Raw genomic sequence first — 18,630 nt, forward strand, 5'->3', positions numbered from 1 at the left:
CAGATATGTAAAAGCAGGCTCCTTCTCTGTAACTTAGTATGCATGACATGTTAACCAAGCGATCTGGTATGCAGTTAGCAGTTGTTCTTCCCCTAGAGCATTTTTATATTGCAAAATTAAGCATAGTACCCAATTCAAAAATAGATTTTACAAGGTTTGGGCCCAATCCTGCAAGGTTTGAGCACCTACAGGACACAGAGTACTCAGTGCCCGCTACACTCAATGGGATCTGAAGGCACTTGACACCTTACAAGCTCAAGGCATAGGTTGAGTCTGATTTCTCCTGATAACATCTGGAAAGTACTTGCCTTAGAACTCACTGGCATGCAGACCTATAAAGAAGATCATGGCTCAGCAAGTTACATGCATCAAAATAACCCTGCTCCCCGGGTTACAAAAATGCTGCAGGCCACCAATTTTTGCAGTGTTAATAAGAAGCATGGATGAAAGAACCCAACCCAGCATGGCAGATGTAAAAGCAGTGGCTAATGATGTTCTGCTCCAGTTCATACAGCTTGTAATGAGATTACAGCCACCCTGTAAAACACAGAGCCTAATGTACCTACCCTTGTTCTGAACTCAGGTCAGCTGGATCTTCAGCTAGTGCAAAGTTGGGCAAATCCCCAAGAGTCACTAGAGCCCTGCTGAGAAACTAGATCATCTGGGTGTAACACACTCTCCATTTCAGGAAAGCACTGTTCCAGACAACTGCAAACTAGAGAAGCACTTTCCTATTCAAATGATACAGTAGCTGTGTGCTGACTTGAGCTACCCTGCAACAGAACTTGTTTTGAGAGAGAATCATCTCCTATGCAGCTTCCACATGCCACCCTTTGGTCTCCCTCAATCTTAAAACAAATACTTGAGGTTTTCTTGCCAACAAGTGAGGACAAAGCAATCCAAACCATGCAACAGTAGCACACTAACCCGGATCAGATCCATCTCCTGGCTGCTTTCCATGAACGTCCAAATCTTGGGGCCTATCTCATCCCACATGCCTCCAAGGTCACGGAACACACCCAGCTCCTGGAATGTCTTGTTCACCTGCCAGCAAAGGAGAAGGGTTAATCCAAAGCAATGGAGCCCTAGGTCTGAGCAGCAGTCAGGCCAGTTGAGCAGTGATCTGCAAAGCCAGGCGTTGCACTGGCTATGTTCTTGCACTTAATGGGTAACTTGGGAGCTACTGCAGTCAGCTGTGTTTGAGGAGGGAAAATATGATCATGAGCCAATACATCTGCCTACCAGGGCAATGTTCAGGTCATTCCATTTGGAGGCTGCTTTCTCAAGGATGCATGGCAACAGGTTCTTCCACAGGGAGAAGCACACAGGAAAACTGCCTCCCAGTTGCCCCTCTATATTAGAGCTGACCACACTGTGAGCATTCAAGGCTTCACTAGTACCCCTTCCTGGTGTCTCCAGCTGTCTCTCCTCCAGCATGGATGATGAATCAGGGCATGGGTGTACTCCAGCCTTTCCTCCTTTCCTTTGATTCCCCATTTTTAGGTTTCAACAGAAGGCAAGAGCAAAAGCAGCCTAAGAGTTCCTCAGCTGGCATTTTGCCTACAACCATCTTTATGCTCAGGTGATCCTTCCTGGACTCAAGGAGCCAGATCCAACCATCCTCCTAACCCAAAGCAGCTGAACTGTACTAACTCCACACTGACACGGGTTGTGTAGCTTACCTCAGACATGACCTGCCTTGTGGCTGGAGTGTCAGGAGTGTACAAGACCTTCCCAATCAGCAAAGGTTTCAGAGCCCTCCAAATAATTCGGGAAAGTGGACTGGACTCCAGGTTCTTCATCAGCTCATTGCAGTAGGGGGCTAGGGAAAGAGGGGACTTGTGTGAGTCAACCAGAATCACATGACTGAACAGTTCCAATGTGCTTGCTCATGGCAAATGGCTCAGCTGGGTGCACATCAAAATGAACATATGAGCAGAAAGGGCTTCAGTTAAAAAAAATTAAAATATGTGATCCCTAGTTACACAACTGTACTGGAAACCAGGTGTAGTCTCATTATACACCTCTCAATTCCCCATGTAGCTCTGCAATGCTGTCACTCTGAAAGTGAGCCATATAATGTCCATAGTGCAAACTGCTTCTATGCCCAAGGGATCCTCTATGGCTCATGAACTGAAAGGCACAGTTCAAACTGAACAGCATAATCACCACAAAGCCAAATTTCCAAGGTTCCAGGCCAGATTTTCAGAAGAGCTCATCCCCAAGTGGGTACCCGGCATACTTTGTGTTTTTGAAAATCCAGTCTACTGTACCTTAGTCAAGGCAAAATGGCAAGGATATCTGGGGGAGGTTCTCTTTTTTTGGACCAACTTCATGTTGGGATAAACTTAGACAAGCTTTCAAATGTAATGCATTCTTCTTCAGGCCACCTAAACAGCTGAGATCTGAAGAAGAATGTATTGTTTAAAAATATCCCAACCATGAAGTTGGTCCAAAAAGATATCCTCACAAAAATCCTTGCCTCCTGCATGTTTCCTGAACCATTATGGTTATAATGTCACTCAACACTACCAAATCAAGGCAAACTATAATTAAGCCAATTGAAGGTGCTTTTTCCATTGAATTTCCTAAGCTTGGATTAAATGGAGTGGTACCTACAATAGCAGGGGACTGGATTCAGTGGTCCTATTAATCAAGTCTGCACTATGTAAATTAGGAGAACTTGAACTGCATTGTATGCTGGGAGCCAAAATGTACATCAGGTTGGTATTCAGTATCTCATCACATAGAGTCTGCGTATGTGAACACATGCAGCCAGAAACCACTACTCAAAACAACCTATTAACTAGTGTATCAATCACGAGAAAGGGGTGCCATGTAATAAGTGGGCCAGCTGCGAGGTAAAAATATGTACTGTCCATGACTGAGCTCTACTTACTTGTAGAATTATCATAGAAGCTAGCTACGTCATCTTCAGTGCTGTTGCCTCCGAACAGGGCTTTGTAATTGTTGTCCTCATACCAATTGAGAGACTTGATCTTCAGCCCTCCCCCCTCAGGATGTCCACACACAATCCTTGACACAGCCTGGTAGATCTGGGCAGAGGAGCTTGAAGCATTCACATTAGTCAGGAACATCACCTCCTGCCTCATGTCACTCCAGCTCTTCATGCTCAGCAGCTGTAAAGGAACAGTTGAGGGAAAGATTTTGCTTTTATCTTTGGCATTGCAGATAGTTTTGACATTCAAAGGCTCCATCTCAAGAGACATCTGATCTAAGTTAATACAGCATGGATATGTAATAGACCTTGGAAGAATAACCCATGCATTATCAGTGGGGAACCATATAATATCCATGGGATAGGAGGGGGAAGCCAATGACCCTATTGCAGAGTCTTCTTTATTCTGTATGTTCGGCTTAATTGCCTGGAAATTTCCCTCCCTTCTCCCAGCAAGAATCCACTGCTACTCCTACTTGCAAAACCATTCTTGTTCCAATAGTCGCCTCCTCCTGGCTGAAGAATGGGGTAAAGTGAGTCAGAAGAAGCAGGGAAATAATGCAAAATGACTCAAATTAATTAGACACAGCTCTGAAACATTCAGAATTCAAGCCACGAGGCTGAATTGTCTGTGAATGTAAACTAGCACGACTCCACTGAAGTAAGTGCCAGCCTATCCCTGCAGAGAATTTGACCCACATGGTCACTCCCTCCCCCTTCCTTAGCAAGATCATTCGCAGAACATCCTCGGTGGTAATGCTAACAATTACAGATACAGCTGAACTTCTTGGGTCACAGCAGGGAATCCATGTTATCCTTACAGTGGTACCTGGTCAAGCACTAAAATAGAACCGTTCTCTGTAGGTGCAGGGGAGACATCACACAGGTCAGTTAAGAACAAGCTAGCCTTCCTCTAGCATCTGACACCAGCATCTGTCTTGACTCACTTCCAAGGGGACGTGTAGCCAAACACTCCAGAACTGGCCAAAGATACTGGACAAACATCCCTCAATGGCTCTACCTCTTGGCCCCTGGTAACAGAGGATCTGCCAAGAGCTGAAGGGAAGGGACACATTCCCCAGGACTTCTCTGAGGTCTCCACCTCCTCTTCCAACACTCCTGCTGGCCTCTGCTCCCATCAACCAGCAGGAAAAGAAAGGATGCATCTTGCCCAGAATTAGCCCCGGTCGGCTCAGGCACATGTTTGTAGTTCCACATAAGTGTGATCTCTTTCTATCCCAGGTGTCACTTAACATTCTGCAGATTCCTCTTTTTGAGACTGACCCAGAGAGGGTGTGGGAGATCTTAACATTACAGGGGTACAGTCTCTCATTGGATTTCCACAGACAGTGACACAGTCAGACAGGGTATAGCTGTCCTGCTAGCTCCACATATTGTGCTCTGACTTGTCACTTTTTTTTAATAAAAGCAGACAGGTAAAGTAATCCAAGTCTCAGATTGCTGACACCGCCACATAGCTAATGACAACCCAGAAACTGGGCTGCATCTGAACAATGCAAAGCAAATTCACCCATGAATTCGACAGAGCTTGAATCCTGGGTCTTTCACTAAGGGGCAACCTGGCCCACTGAGTTCATTCCAGAACTCAGATGTTCAATCCAGAACTGTGGATGTTTCAGACGTGTGCCAACACCTTGGCAAAATCTCAAATGTTGTTAATCAAGAGCTGTTCCCATGTCACGCACAAGGTGTCTGTTTATTTTTAGCTGTATAAAAACACAAGCCTCATTGATATGATGGGAGAGAGTAGGCAGAACAAGCAAAACCACAAAGGCTGGACTGTGTTATCTGTTTACCTAATGTTAATGGTTTTCAGCAGATTTTTAATTCTTCCACTGCCTGGGTCTGCATCCTAGACTGCCACTACTACAGCCAGCAGGTTCAACACTGTATGTAGGAAGCTAGTATTGCTTGATGCAAGGAAAATAACCATGTGCCTTTGTTACTTTAGGCTGCATATGGATTCACTTGAATTTTTCAGCTTGATAACCCTTAAACAGTTGATAAAGCCAGAACTTTCTCAAGGGACTAGGGAGTTTGGGGTGCCCAACTCAAAACCACCTTGAGCTACTGTAGCCTAGAAAAACAAGCCGCTTTTCCTTTGCTGATGTAGCTGAAGTGGTAGAATTTGCCTAGTGCGGATGGAGTTATACCAGTATCAAGGTGCTGGGGGTGGCTATTTCAGGAAGGGGAATAACCGTACTATTTTAAGTACACAAGACCAGGACCTATTACTGGTATATGTATATTGGTTTAAAAGCCCACACAATTAGTGTAGGGCTTGTCCACACAGGAAGTTAGCATGGATTAGCCAGTCTAGTGTAAATTTGCACCTCTGCTCGCTGAGGCCTGGTTCCCTGGGCAGTTGTTTCTTGTGCACAGCCAGTAAAAGCAGCACTTTCAAAGTGGAGTAAACCACCTCACACTTCTGTGTGTTGAAAGAGTCTGCACGGGAAGTCTATGCACAACCGCTGCACTGCCACAAAGTTGTGCGCTAGCTTATCATAGACTAACTCCCCAGGGTAGACACAGTTACACTGGCCCAGTACTCCAAGTTTGCTAGACCAATGTGTGCTTGCATGGCTATACTGGGCAGCCATGAGACCAGGTGTGATTTGCAACTTTCACGGCTGTGACAGCTAATGACCCTTGTGTGTAGATGCAGTTCTGCTGGTGAAATGGCAGATTTCCTGGTATCACTTAATTTTCTCAGGAATAAGCTAGGCTAGCAAAAGAACAGTTCTGCAAAAGGTTCTTTGCCAAAATCCTTAAGTGGGCAACACCTGGCCTTGGGGAGGGCTGGTTTTCAGAGTTCAACGTATCCATACTTTGAAAATCAGACCCATTTGTCTTCTGCTGGTCATCAAAGACTGCTAGTTTCCAAGTACCTTGCAGTTATCATACTCATACATCCATCAAACAGCATAGGGAGGCTCATGGTGTATTACTGATTGGATTATGTAACCTTTTCTGAGGACAAGCTTGATTAGACTGATAAAACTGGCTAAATCAGACTGAGTAGCCATTCTGGTGCCTCGTGGCTCATTCAGTCTACTCCTAAAGCTCCTTCTATTTTCCACCAACAATGGATTCTCTTTCTGCACCTCCATTCCTGCTTAGACCGTACTAGGAATGATACAGAAAACTTGAGCGTGAAACTGCTCCCTTCCTTTTGCTGTAGGGGTATACAAGTGGCATGACTAAAAGCCTCATTCTACTCTGGTCCAGAAATACATTTTGAGTGACTCTGCTGAAGTCAGGACACCTTTACAAAACATGCTTCAATGTGTTAACCAGGGAAAAGGGGAGGGGGTGGCTGGAACGCTTATCACAGGGCGGGCTTGAAAGTCCAAGTGGCTAGTTTAAGTCTGATGGAAGTGGTTTTACAATGCCCTGGAGAAAGCAGTCTCCATTGCAGAACAATTACTGAGTAGCAATGTGGTTTAGAGGACAGGGTACTGGACAGGCACACCAGAGCCCAGCTCTGTTGCTGACCTCGTTTGTGACCCTAAGCAAGTTACCTCACCTCTCTGTGCTTCTTTGTCCCACCCCACCAGCACCTAACCCACTCCATGTTTGGACTAAGCGCTTTGTTCCAAAAACTGTTCCATGACTGTGTATGCACAACACCCATCACTCAGAGGCCTATTAGAGGCCTTCTGGCACAAGCATAATACAAATAAGTAATAAAAAATGACCCTTAGCTTGACCTAGCAGACCCTGCCATTAAAACAAACATTACGTCCTTTGTGCAAGCAGCTTTGCCTAGTCTTTAGGAGCGCACAAGGCCCTTAGAGAGAAGGTTATAATAATAGCACCCGCTGTGGGGAGTGAAGCCTGTTTACACCAGCTGAGGATCTGGCCCTTGTGTATTTTCAAAGGCATTTAGAATTGTTTTCCGAGGGAAGTTGGGTGCTTCTTGCTAGGAGGCTAAGGCAAGGGAAGGTTCAGCACATAGGCTGATTCAGAGATAAATCCAAGGACATGAATCCAGACATTCCCATAGGGGACTAGGCTCAGTCCCTTCTGTGATTAAAATCCTCCCCTAGAAAGGTGAGTAGGGTACGGCTCAAACAACAGCCCTCCCTCCCCCATCCACCCCTAGGCTGCTGCCTCACTAAACAAGGGAACAAATTCCCCTTCCCCGTTTGTTACGCAGAGAGCAGCCTGCCAGACAACCAAAAGTAACTTTCGGTCAAGCCGTCTGGGGTGGCTCCTGCTACGCTGTGCATTGCAAAGAAAAAGCTGCCTTTGTTTGCAAGGCAATAGGGGCAAAGAAAGGTATTCCCACCCTGGGACAGCTGCCAAGCACAAGGCATGTTACTCAGGCAAGTTTTCAGCCACATCAGCAAAGCGAACATCACATGGCTTCAATTATTTTTACCCCAGACAAAAAAAAAAAGAAAGAAAGAAATGCCGGAGTGATGCAACGGGAAACAGCTGTAACCGGACCTCAAGGCAAGGCTTTTAGATCAGGCTGTCCTATGAGCAGCAAGCCATGATTTTGAAGCAAAGCTGATCTTGAAATCATCTTATTCATTTCCCAGTAAAGAGACCCCCTGGCAGGGTCTAGGGCTTGATGAGGGTACACGTTCTAGGCACTACTGGCTGGCATTGCACTGGCTCCCAACGCCCAGCCCACTCTGTGGAAGGAGCACTCGCAGTGACCTGAGGTGACCCAGCCTTGCTCACACGCCGAGAGGTTACTCCAGTTCATGGCTGGAAGGCGCTCTTACCCTCATGTGCCAGAAGGGGAGGAGGTGGAGGACGAGGGCAGCATTGTTTAGTTTAGATTAAACAGCAATTTTTTTCCCCGGGAGAGACAACATTTAGGCATAGTGACAGCATATTGCTTAAAAGTCAGGATAAGCGGAGCAGTAAGCAAGATAGCTCCCTTGCTCCATAAATAACATCTTTGGGGGGGTTGGCTCGCAACAGGCATTTCAGACTTCAGATTCCCCTCTCCCACCATTTCATCTGCAAAACCATGCATTAGCCTCTAGAAAATTGGTATTTGTAAAACAGTGCAGGTTACTGACTGCTGAAACACACTGAGCAGCTGGGTGTTTTCTTACTTCACAGACCCAGCCAGGAATGGGGATTGCAGAGAAAAGTTCTCTCCAGCACGGCATGAAGGAACAGCTTACCTCTTTAACAAGCTTCCCGAGACTCTCTATCAAAGTATCCGTGGCATCTGAAAGGTCCCGCAAGGAGGACTCAAGAGACATTCTTTTCTGGAAAGGAGAGAGAAACAGAAGCCAGAGATCACAAAAAGGGAAGAAGCAGGGCAATGTAAGCCCTCTGGCACATTCACACTCCCAAGTACAGACAAGGTGGAATGGATGGTCTAGGGCAACAGTTCCTGGTACAACCTTTTTTGTACCAGGACCCATTTTAAAACATCAATGGCCAGTCCCAACCTAGTGCCCCTCACTCCTGATCTGCTGCCCCCCTGTCCCCAGACCTCAGCCCCCCAGTGTGTGGGGCAGTGGGGGACCCCCAGCAGCCCCTTGCAGGCTGAAACTCTGCCAGCCTGCAAATGAAAAGCCACAGTTTCCCACATTTTTCTCCTTTAAAGGAAAATCCATTTTTAAAGTTTGTTCGTGACCCTTTCATACGTTCTTGTGACCCATGGGTTGAGAAAGGCTGGTCTAGAGGACAGGGCACTAGATAGAGATGTTCCAGTCTGGCCTCTGCCCAGACTCCCTGAATGACTTTGAGGGAGTCATTTAACCTGCAATGGACCTCAGCTCTTCATCGGGGACCTAAAATCGGGACCACCCATCTGAGGTCCTAAAATCAGGGCAACCCATCCTCCTCTCCTCTGAGGACTTGGACAGAGGTGCTCAGATACATCAGAAATTAGGGCCACACAGACAGAAGTAGCAAAATGTGTGTTCCTTCAGCTGGGAGGGAGGGGATGTGTTCCCAACTGCTCTCAGCCTCAGAGCACAAGGGGCCCCCCTTCCTCTCAGCATCATAATGCTGCTCTTCAAACGCAAGGGTACGAAAGTTGCAGGCCTGGACACGCCAAAGTGGGGGAGGTATCCGAGTCAAATGAGGGCACAACTGCCATTACCTGCAAACCATAGTTAGGAAGGGAGGCAGCCAAGCTACCTGAGAGTGTAACAGGGTTGTTGGTCAGCACATTTCTGCCACCTCACCTATGCTGCAGAGCCATGTTTGCAGTTTGGTCCCCACCACCCTCAGACCCTAAAGGAATGCTAGCTTTGGTGGCCTTAGGTGAGGCTTGAGTGTTTGAACCAAAATCCATATCATTTCCTTTAAAAGCAACCGGTTTCCATGGAATACTCTCTGTGGAAAAGAGTACTGATAGGTGCCACGGCATGGGAGTCACTGCTTTCAGGAAGCCTGTACTTATTCTGAAGACAGATCTGTGCTAGCTGTGTTGTGTGCAGAGACCATGGCAGACAACTGCCCGCCAACTGCTTTGTTTACACCTAGTCCCAGGATCCGTCCTGGGCATTTTTATTTCATCTCATTTTACTTTCGGAAGGAGCAAGGAGCGATCTGCAAGAATTACACTTGAATGCAAGACATTTCACAGGAGACAAGTGTCAAGATTATTTAGCTCAGGTGTTTGTGCTAACAAGTTTGACAGCATCTCTTTCCGAAGGCAAGGGCATCTATCTTAAGATCATTTTCTAGGTTATGCATCTGCAACTAAGAGCATGACAAAAAATCAGACTACCACCTGAGAAAGCCCTTCCATTTTAAACCCCAGTTTTTGGTAGTTCTGAAGAAATTATCCTGCGGACTAAAATCTCTCATGCTTATAACACTGTCCGGGGGGTGATCTGGGAGGGAGAAGAACCTGTGAGGATTTCCTTTGGCTTATTCTCCAGGGGCTGAGAAAACAGGTGGCTTGAACTGCAGTTAATCTAAATGGGCACTGCTCCATTGAATCTGCTGGGAACATTTATGCCAACTGAGGATTTGCTCTCCAATGCTTTTACCCACTAAATTTACACACTAAATGTTTCACATGCTTGGTCGGTGTGTTACTCAAAGTCTGTTGAAAACTGTGGACAGACACTCATAGACCTCAGTGGGCTTCAAACAATCAAGGCCTTAATCCTCAGAATACACAATGAAAGGTAAACAACAACAACAAAACCAATTCAAACCTGCCTTAGGCTTCCTCCTTAATGAGATGTATTTGAAAAAATGTGGCTTGCAAACAGCAAAGTCACAGAAGTGTGCTGACACATCAACAATAAGCTAGGGTAGGAAGCCCTATGTATCTGCACACAAAGGACAAGCTCTTCTGCTAAAGCACACATGGATGGAGACCCCCCCACCAAAAAAATCAACCCCCCCGATTTCCTTTTCATTATATTACAGTAGCACTGAAAGGGTGTGACAGAGCCTCAGGCCCCCATTGAATTATGTTGTGTACTGACACATAGTTGGAGAGAGCTTCTGCTCTGAAAAGCCTTCAATGTAAATAGCTAAGATGAACCAAACACAGAAGAAGACTATATTATCCACCATTGCACAGAAGGGGAAACTAAAACCCACAGCGAGTTATGGTGACTTGACCAGAGCTGAGACAAGAAAGAAGCTCTTATGAGTCTCAGCCCCCACCCTTGACATGATTCTGCCCCTCTTGCAGAGTCCCGGCAATTCGCATTTATGTTCCTTCACACTGTGACTTCACAGGAGCGTGCACTGAAGTAAGACAGGAGAGAATGCAGCCTTCTGTGTTCACTGTACGGGTTGATCCTGATTCATACCCTTATATGTGTGAAGCAAGTCAAGCTAAGTGTAGCGTTAAGACCTGTGGAAGCATATCCCCAAGGGTCTTTGCATGGGAATAAACTGAGACGCTCTATTAATTCTTTCCAGCCACCTATGGGACAATTCATCTGTCCTTCTTGGGCGTGAGCTGGGAATAGTGGGAAAGCTTTGGAGGACTGGCAGTGCTCAAGGAGAGCTGCCCTGCATTCACACTCCAGAGTGGCTGTGTTAAGGGCTGATCAGTCCTACGCTCAACCCTGCGGAAAACAGTCCACTTCCTTTGGGTGTAGGTTGAGAGAACTTGAGGAAGGACAACACTTGATATCATGTCAAACTAGCTTTGCAGAGAAGCCAAGCCCTAAACGAGGAATTCACAATCTGGCTTAACATTCTTTCTGTCTCTGCCCTGAAGGACAAGAATAGATGACTGGCAGTCAGAATAGACAATGCACATCCCAAACCATGGATGTTAAAAGATGTTTCTCATGCAACATGCAATAAGATATGTTTGGATTGCTTGAGCGGGTCCAAGGCTTGTGGGCAATGCAGCTGCACACTTCCACATGACAGCTGGTTGCTTCTGGTAAATAAATGTGACTTCTTAGTCATGTTTGCTTTGAAATAGGAAATTGTATTAGTTGTAAAAGTTACAATTTAAAACAGAATCTGGTTGATAAATCACTCATCCTAAATTTCCCACATTGTTTCCTAACGATACAAGTCCTGAATTACAGGTTATGGTATGGGTGGAACCATAGCGTTCAGTCAAAGACCAAGCAAAGACGACAGCAGAAGCTGGAAACTGAAATGTTGCTTGTAGTCCTAAGAAAACCTTCCTTTCATGGCAGCTTTGCTTGCTGCATGAAATTAACTGGAATATACGCACAATGGAAAGTCCAATTTATGCTACAGCGATGACTAAATGCCTCCCATATCAAGAGAGTGAGAACCAATTGCTTCCTGTTATCCCACCCAGATCCTCCACATGAGACTGGTGTAACGTGAATCACAGCATTTACAGAGTCTGCAACCATACTTATGAGACAGGAAAAGGTTGGGTTACATGTGTTCAGGGGGATGTCTGCAGTACTCCATGCAAAACCCCACATGACTGCACTAAGGTACATGTGAGCCATCCCTGTACACAAAATACTAAAACTACAAAGATACAAGGATGGCAAAAGTTTCTCTATACCTGAGAAAAAAATTAACTTTACTTTGCTTTGTTTGTCACCTGGCAGCAAAAAAAAACCACTCACGGAGATTCAATCGCAGTCTGTCAGAAAGCAGAAATAACCCCATACAGAACTGGTACAGGGGACAGTTGGTGTCAGATATGGTGGTCCACATAGTCATACACACACATGCACACACACCTGTTCTACAAGGACAGCGTACACCCATTTTCCAAGAAAAGCTGCTTCTTCTTTTGGGCTTTTAGGTGATCACTTGCAGAGTCCCTGTTGTACTTCTGTCTAAACTGACTTGCCTATACATGTGCTTATATAAGGCAAAATCCAATTAATCATAATTACTTCCTCTGCCATGTTGTGACCTATCACTGTCCTCCATTTTGAAGATGGGGGATCAAGATGCAAAATGACTTGCTCCAAGGTCATACAGTAGGTCAATGACAGAGGAGCCAGACCCAAGTCTGCACATAGGGTTCTATCTCTCAGGCCATCCCTGGGAAACATCTTCAGTTATTTCCAGTTTGGGCAATTCTTCTTTGGGATATTCTAGATCTAAGAAATTGACTAATATTAAGCATGATGAACACTACTTGATTCTTCACTCTTTGGGTCACTCTCTTCACCATGCTGCAATCCTAGCAGTCAATTCACTGCACTTTGGGCCATATTTCTTTTCTTTCTGGCACCATGCTATCCACATGATTTCCCTGTAAAGGCTGTTTCCTTGCTAGTTATCTGTCACAAAAGATTTATTTTCCTTCATGGTTGAACAAATGCCCTAATGCAGGAAGATCAACATACCACTCGAGCCTTTACTGTATAACTAAAATGGCCATGGAGTATTGCAGAGGGTGTACTGCAGTGAGGTGAACTTAACTGAGACTTATCTGCTCATTCTATTCTTTTCCTTTGGTCCTCAAAAGATCAATGAAGGCAGTGGAGCCACATGCACATACATCAGCTGAGAACCTGCCCCAGAACTTCCGTTAATCTTACATTTGAGCTTGAGAGCCTATAATTAAAAAGGGCCATTTCAATGGGGTTCCTTTTTCAGGACCTTAACTATTACTTCTATGATTTCTGCCTGTCAGTTCAACTGTGAGGTTGAGGCCAAATAAAGCCTTTCCACAGTTTTCTACATGCTATTGTCTTCATGGCTTTGTGCACAATTAAGTATGTTTGTTCTACATCAGCTTAGAGAGTGCCTATCTAACACATCCTCAACCTTCTCTAGTTCCCATTCTGTGCTTCCTGGTATGTCTTTCCATGTGTAGTGTCCTATCCAGGTGCAGCTTAGGCTCACCAAATTTACTCCCACATTTTGCATCCATCATTGAGTTGTGGGTGAAAGTTGCCAGGACTCCATCCAAACTAACTATCCTTGTGGAAGCAAGTACTCAAAGTTACCTCTATAAACCTGGACTCTTAGCAGAGATAATATCTGGTTACAGTGTGGATACCCTCTATAAATCTGGGGCTCAAAGTAGATGGGGAGATCATCTTGGGGTTGCAAACTGTGCCTACAGAGAGAAAGGCTGGGACTCAGGTATTTGAAGCATTACCTCTGTGAAATAGGCAAAATACACCCCTATGAGGAAGGCTGGCAAAGGTCATTGAAAACTTTTATCCCCTTTTCCAAGTCATCAAAATGCAAACAGCACCTTTTATTAACATCTTGAATAATTAATACATTAGTTCACATACACAATTAGCGTTCACTAAAACAGTTTCCTTCCAAAAGCCTGCACATTTTCCAAAAGGGCTTTCAGTGCTACCTTGGTTCTGTCTGCTTTTACCTCATATCTCTACACTCATCACTGGTTCATTCTCTCTGTAAAGGCCTCTCTCAGGAAGGAAAAATGCAGACAGAGGATATGTGGAAAACAAAGTGAGTTACAATAAAGACGAAACTGACCTTTATGTAAAGGGCTGAAGAGTAATCAGATCCTAATGCTGACTAACCAACCCATTTGACTGGCGAAAAAGTCAAACCATTGACGCTTGACTGTCTGTCCTGGGAGCACATCAAATCCGCGTGCTCATCATGGGTTTATTTCCATCAGGCAGACAGCAGAGTATTTGTTTTATCGGATAACAGATGCATCCTATGGCCCCTTCTCTTCTGTACTCTTTGAACGAGCACTGAACAAGCTTTAGTTAAAGTGCCCCCGCTGCCATTTTGAAGTGCAGGATGCTGAATACACAAGACGCTGCAGGCAACTACCTAGAGTTAACTAGAGCAGCTCTAATTAAAATGCCCTGCCACCCCCACCCTGGAGCACATGTAGATGCCCAAAGGCGCTAGCACAAAGTGCAGTTCTGTTGGATGTCTACGGGCTCATTCCAGCTTGCTTAAGCTGCATGGTAATAAGCAAGCACTAAATGGCTGCACAGTACTTAAGCAAGTACTAAACGACTGGGCAGTAACCAGCGTTACTGAGCAGTTCCGACGCCACACGGGTTTTTTTCCATAGTGCTGTGCAGTAGCATCAGCATCACAGTTTGTGCCCAGCAACACTACATCGCCATAGCAACGAGCTACAGCACTGTAGCTCGTTGCTATGGCGACATAGTGTCTTGTATAGACTCGCCCACAGAGGCACAACATCTGACCAAAATACAGGAACAATGAATGGACTCACTGGTTACCCTGCAGCATAAATATTTTTCTCCTGACAAATCAAATTACAGACCACACACATTTGCAAGGCAACATCCTCATGTAACACATCATCCCAAACAAAAGACAGTAGATGGATGACTAGAGAAAGCTTGGTAGTTAGCTTGGGAGCCCAAGCACCTCTTTATTTTCCCCACTGGCATTAAACAATCCATTCCAAAACTGAAGTGTCAAGTACATTTGAGAACTTCCCAAAAAGCTTGCCCAACATAGCCATTGTATCATGCCTTCCATAAAATCCCCTAATGTCCAGCACTGCTGCTCCCATCACAGGTTATGCTTTCTAGTCAGTGTACTCACCAGCAGAGGCTTCAAAAGGTCTATATTAGCATGAAAGGCTAGGTCTGCTGCGTGGAGCTTTTCCTTAGGCAGAGTGCAAATGAAGCCTTCGCTGACCGCTGCTACTGTCTGATTGTGGATCGTGACGAAATCAGACAGCTTTGATGCATTGCATAGATCTTTCAACCGCATTTGATAGCCAGACATGATGACCTGGAAACATTTGTGAGATGGCATAAAATGTCATTAATAAATCACTCTTGAAGCTAAGCTAATATCACCTAGATAGAAGGTTTCATTGAGCTGCATCAGTGTCTAAAAGGCAAAGTTACAGGAGATAGGATATTTGTCTCTAAGGACTTCATGGTTATTGGCTGTGCATTATCCTGAATTATGAGGTGGGGGAGTATGCATTCCCACAACATTGCATAGGAAAGTCTCTTACAGATGAGCTGTAAGGGGCTCCACCAGTCAGACAAACGTGCACAATAGCAGGCTCTTTACTCTCCACAGCAACCATTTCCTGAAAACCAAGGTAAGTGCATTGCTCAGTTCATGTCTGTCTGGGAGCTGAGTCCCTGTGAAGGCTTGTGGTCAGCTTGAAGAAGTGTGGCAAATGTAACTGAAGAACAATGACCTGTGTCCTAAGTGCCTGCAATCCATTACCCACAAAGCACAATTTCTACCTTGCAATCACATGGGACCAGATTCTTCTTGCCTCACACACAGGCCTGCCAAAGGGAGTTGAGAGAGTGAAGAACTTGTGATCTCTGCTTTCTGGGCTGATCCAACACCCAATGAAGTTAATGGAAAGGGTCTCACTGCATTTGCGTACCAGCTCATACATGTGAGAGAGGGAATTGCAGCTTTGTTTGTAGTGTCAGACAGTCCCATTGGTGCTTCCTTCCCAATTAACAAATATATACAAGATGGGAGTGCTATCTCCTCTCCTCCCCTCCCCTCTCACAGACAAGCAGCCACAGGCTAGCGTTTGTAATTTTGCAGTGTTTTGGAACTAATCCAGTGCCACTAAAATCAACGGAGACCTACCATTGTCTCCAATGGACACAAGATCAGCTCCCTGTCAGCTGCCCACGGATCTTTCACTTCAAGTTAAGGCTTCCTTCGTGTCCATGAAGACATGCAAAGAAACCTCTGAGTAATCATTTCATGCCTGGGACTCTTGCTGAGTTGATACCATGTCCCTTTAATAGGTCATTCTGGGATTTGAGGCCTCTGGATATAGGATGGCAAATGGGTAATAACCAAGAGAAGCTCCATGACTTTACCAGAGGGCAGGGAGGGAGGGGTGTTGTTTTACTTCGTGCATCTCTCTTTCTCAGCTTGTTGGGTTTTTTTGTTTGGTCTGTAATGACTGTCAGGCTTGGACCAGACATCAGTCTGGGTCATATCTGTTGAGCCATCAGAGTAAGATTGCTCTAATATTTTTCAAGGATAAAAGTGTGTCAAGCACCCAAATGTCAGTTCCAGAAAGTATTATATGGAGCTGATAGGAGGAGCAAAGTTTTAAAGTGCAAAAGTCTTTAGCCCACCTCTGTAAAAGAAGAGGGATCCAACCTCAGCAGCCTGCTGAATAAATGGAGGACATTTGCCATTTATACATGATGACCCCTTAATAATAATCAGCAAGGTGAGTATTACCACTACAAAAGACCCCAACCATATGAAAATTCTGAACTGCTTGAAATGGTGGTGACTTCAACAGGAGCACAAATTATAAATGACAGGATCATCTCTCTGAGGATATTTAAAATCTCACGCTCCATTTTGTAGATGTTGGGACAGTTTGTGAAAAAAAAGACCCAAGGCACTTTGCTGGATGTTCCCTAGTCATGCCATTCTTTCCAGCTGAATAAGCCTTGCATATAAAAAGAAAATTGGGAGATTTGTTCTAGGCTCTGCACACCCAGGCAGGTAAAAGCAAGAAAATCCCACAGCTCAAAGCTAGTAGAGTTGCTATACAGTAACATGAAGCAGTGTCACCTTTCCCCCAGACACCTGATTAGACTGGGATCACTGGGGTCGGGATCCTTTTTTTTTCTTTTTGGTGTATATGCACAGTGTCTAGCACAAATGGGTGCACAACCCTTTTGACATAATAAATATTAAGTAAACTGTAATATTTCTTTGGCACTCCTGGTGAGAGAGGGCAGAGTTTGAGAATAACCCCAGGTCTCACACATGGGTACAGAGCAACAGTCGCTAGACAGATGTCAGGGATGAGGACATGTGTTTGCAAGGGGAGCTGTAGTCACTGCACAGACCCTCCATTAATCCATCAAGGACAAAACTCAAACTAGGCCTTCCTCCTCCCATGTCAAAGTTCAGCAGCAAAGCCAGACCTCTCACAGGAATCACCGGAAAAATCAAACAGAAACATGGTAGCTACACCCGTGCTGTGACTTTTGCCAGGAAGGAAGGAGTCTACTTTGATCTGATGCTATTTGCATTATAATAGTGCCCGAGTGCCAGCAAGAGCTGCAACCCCACTGCATACCTTAACTGAACTGCTGATTTTGGACTTTGATTTCCAGATCCCAGTATGAGATTTAATGATTTCTGCAATATTGGCATGATCCACTTGTAATGCAATTCCTCAGTTAGCAAGGTCATGGGTGCCAGCATAGTCCTAGTATGTTGGATTGCTAAGTATAACTCATCTTGTTTCTCAACTGCTTTTGTGACTACCATATTGAGTTTAAGGTTTAAGACCATGCCAGTGAGTTGATCTATTTAAATTGTTTCTCTGCCTTCCATTTGGGATGCAGTGGCAGAGCAGTTAAGGTCTTATGCTTCAGCTCTAAGGATGTGAGTTAAAGCCTTGTTCTGGTTTCTGGCCCACAGTTGACCCAGCTGTAAAAGGTCATGGAGGTGGGGGGGAGCATCAAAAGCAGCTGTATGGGATGCCATTCAGATCACTCCCTTGTGTGCTGTTGGCCAAGAAACTGGTGTGCCTTAACCTCTCCATCCTGATGGGCTATTAGGTTTGGAGGGACCTTCCTCTCCATCTCTAATACTCTGGGCTATGCACACATTGCAGTCTATCTGACTATCCTGTATTCATGTCTCCTTAATTCTGAGTTTCAGGATGAAAAAAAAACCCCTACAGTTGCAGATAGATCCAAAGAGAGGTTTTTTTTAACATAACATATAATTAACGTGCATGATTAATTATTAAAGCATATTACTAAGACAGATGGCTTCGTGAAATTCAGAAATGCATCAGACATTTATATGAATGAGACAGACTATAACACTGCAGAGGCAAATCTAGAAAGCGCTGATGGTCACCATACTACAGAATATGCAGGGATCAACAGCAGGGGAGAGGAAAGGGTCCCCCACTGTGCAATCTGATGTCTCCAGGTAAGTTCCATCAGCGGAACAAACCTGGGAGAATTCTCCCACATGATCTGAACAGCCTACGCCTCAGCTCCCACCTGGAAATGTGGTAACCCTGCTTGAAAAGGCATATCATCTCTCTCAAGTCAAGGGCCCCAGTCTTCCCTCATGGTGCCTTTTCATTACATGCACATCTTTTAACCTACTGTCCTTACGAATCTCAACTGAAATGAATCCAAACAGGAAAGAAAGCTGCATTTCCCCATTTTGTAGATGGAGAGCTGAGGCATGAAAACTCAAATGACTTGCTCACAGCAACACAGCAGTTCTGGAGCAGAGTTGAGTATCTCCTGACTCCCAGCAGCTAATCCAAC

General features: G+C 45.1%; 1 protein-coding gene across 2 annotated transcripts in view; it reads right to left on the reverse strand.

The window, feature by feature from the left end:
* Nucleotides 1–18,630, reverse strand: part of ABCA1 (ATP binding cassette subfamily A member 1) — a 122,298-nt gene that overhangs the window by 48,286 nt on the left and 55,382 nt on the right. For both annotated transcript variants that reach the window (XM_006261408.4, XM_019490729.2), the window contains exons 7-11: nucleotides 14,915–15,106; nucleotides 8,128–8,214; nucleotides 2,900–3,140; nucleotides 1,683–1,822; nucleotides 928–1,044 (exon numbers count right to left, since the gene is read on the reverse strand). In XM_006261408.4, coding sequence (XP_006261470.1) covers nucleotides 928–1,044; nucleotides 1,683–1,822; nucleotides 2,900–3,140; nucleotides 8,128–8,214; nucleotides 14,915–15,106 — 777 coding nt within the window. The remainder of the gene's footprint in view (nucleotides 1–927; nucleotides 1,045–1,682; nucleotides 1,823–2,899; nucleotides 3,141–8,127; nucleotides 8,215–14,914; nucleotides 15,107–18,630) is intronic.

This window comes from Alligator mississippiensis, chromosome 3, assembly GCF_030867095.1.
Source record: "Alligator mississippiensis isolate rAllMis1 chromosome 3, rAllMis1, whole genome shotgun sequence".
Taxonomy (NCBI): Eukaryota; Metazoa; Chordata; order Crocodylia; family Alligatoridae; genus Alligator; species Alligator mississippiensis.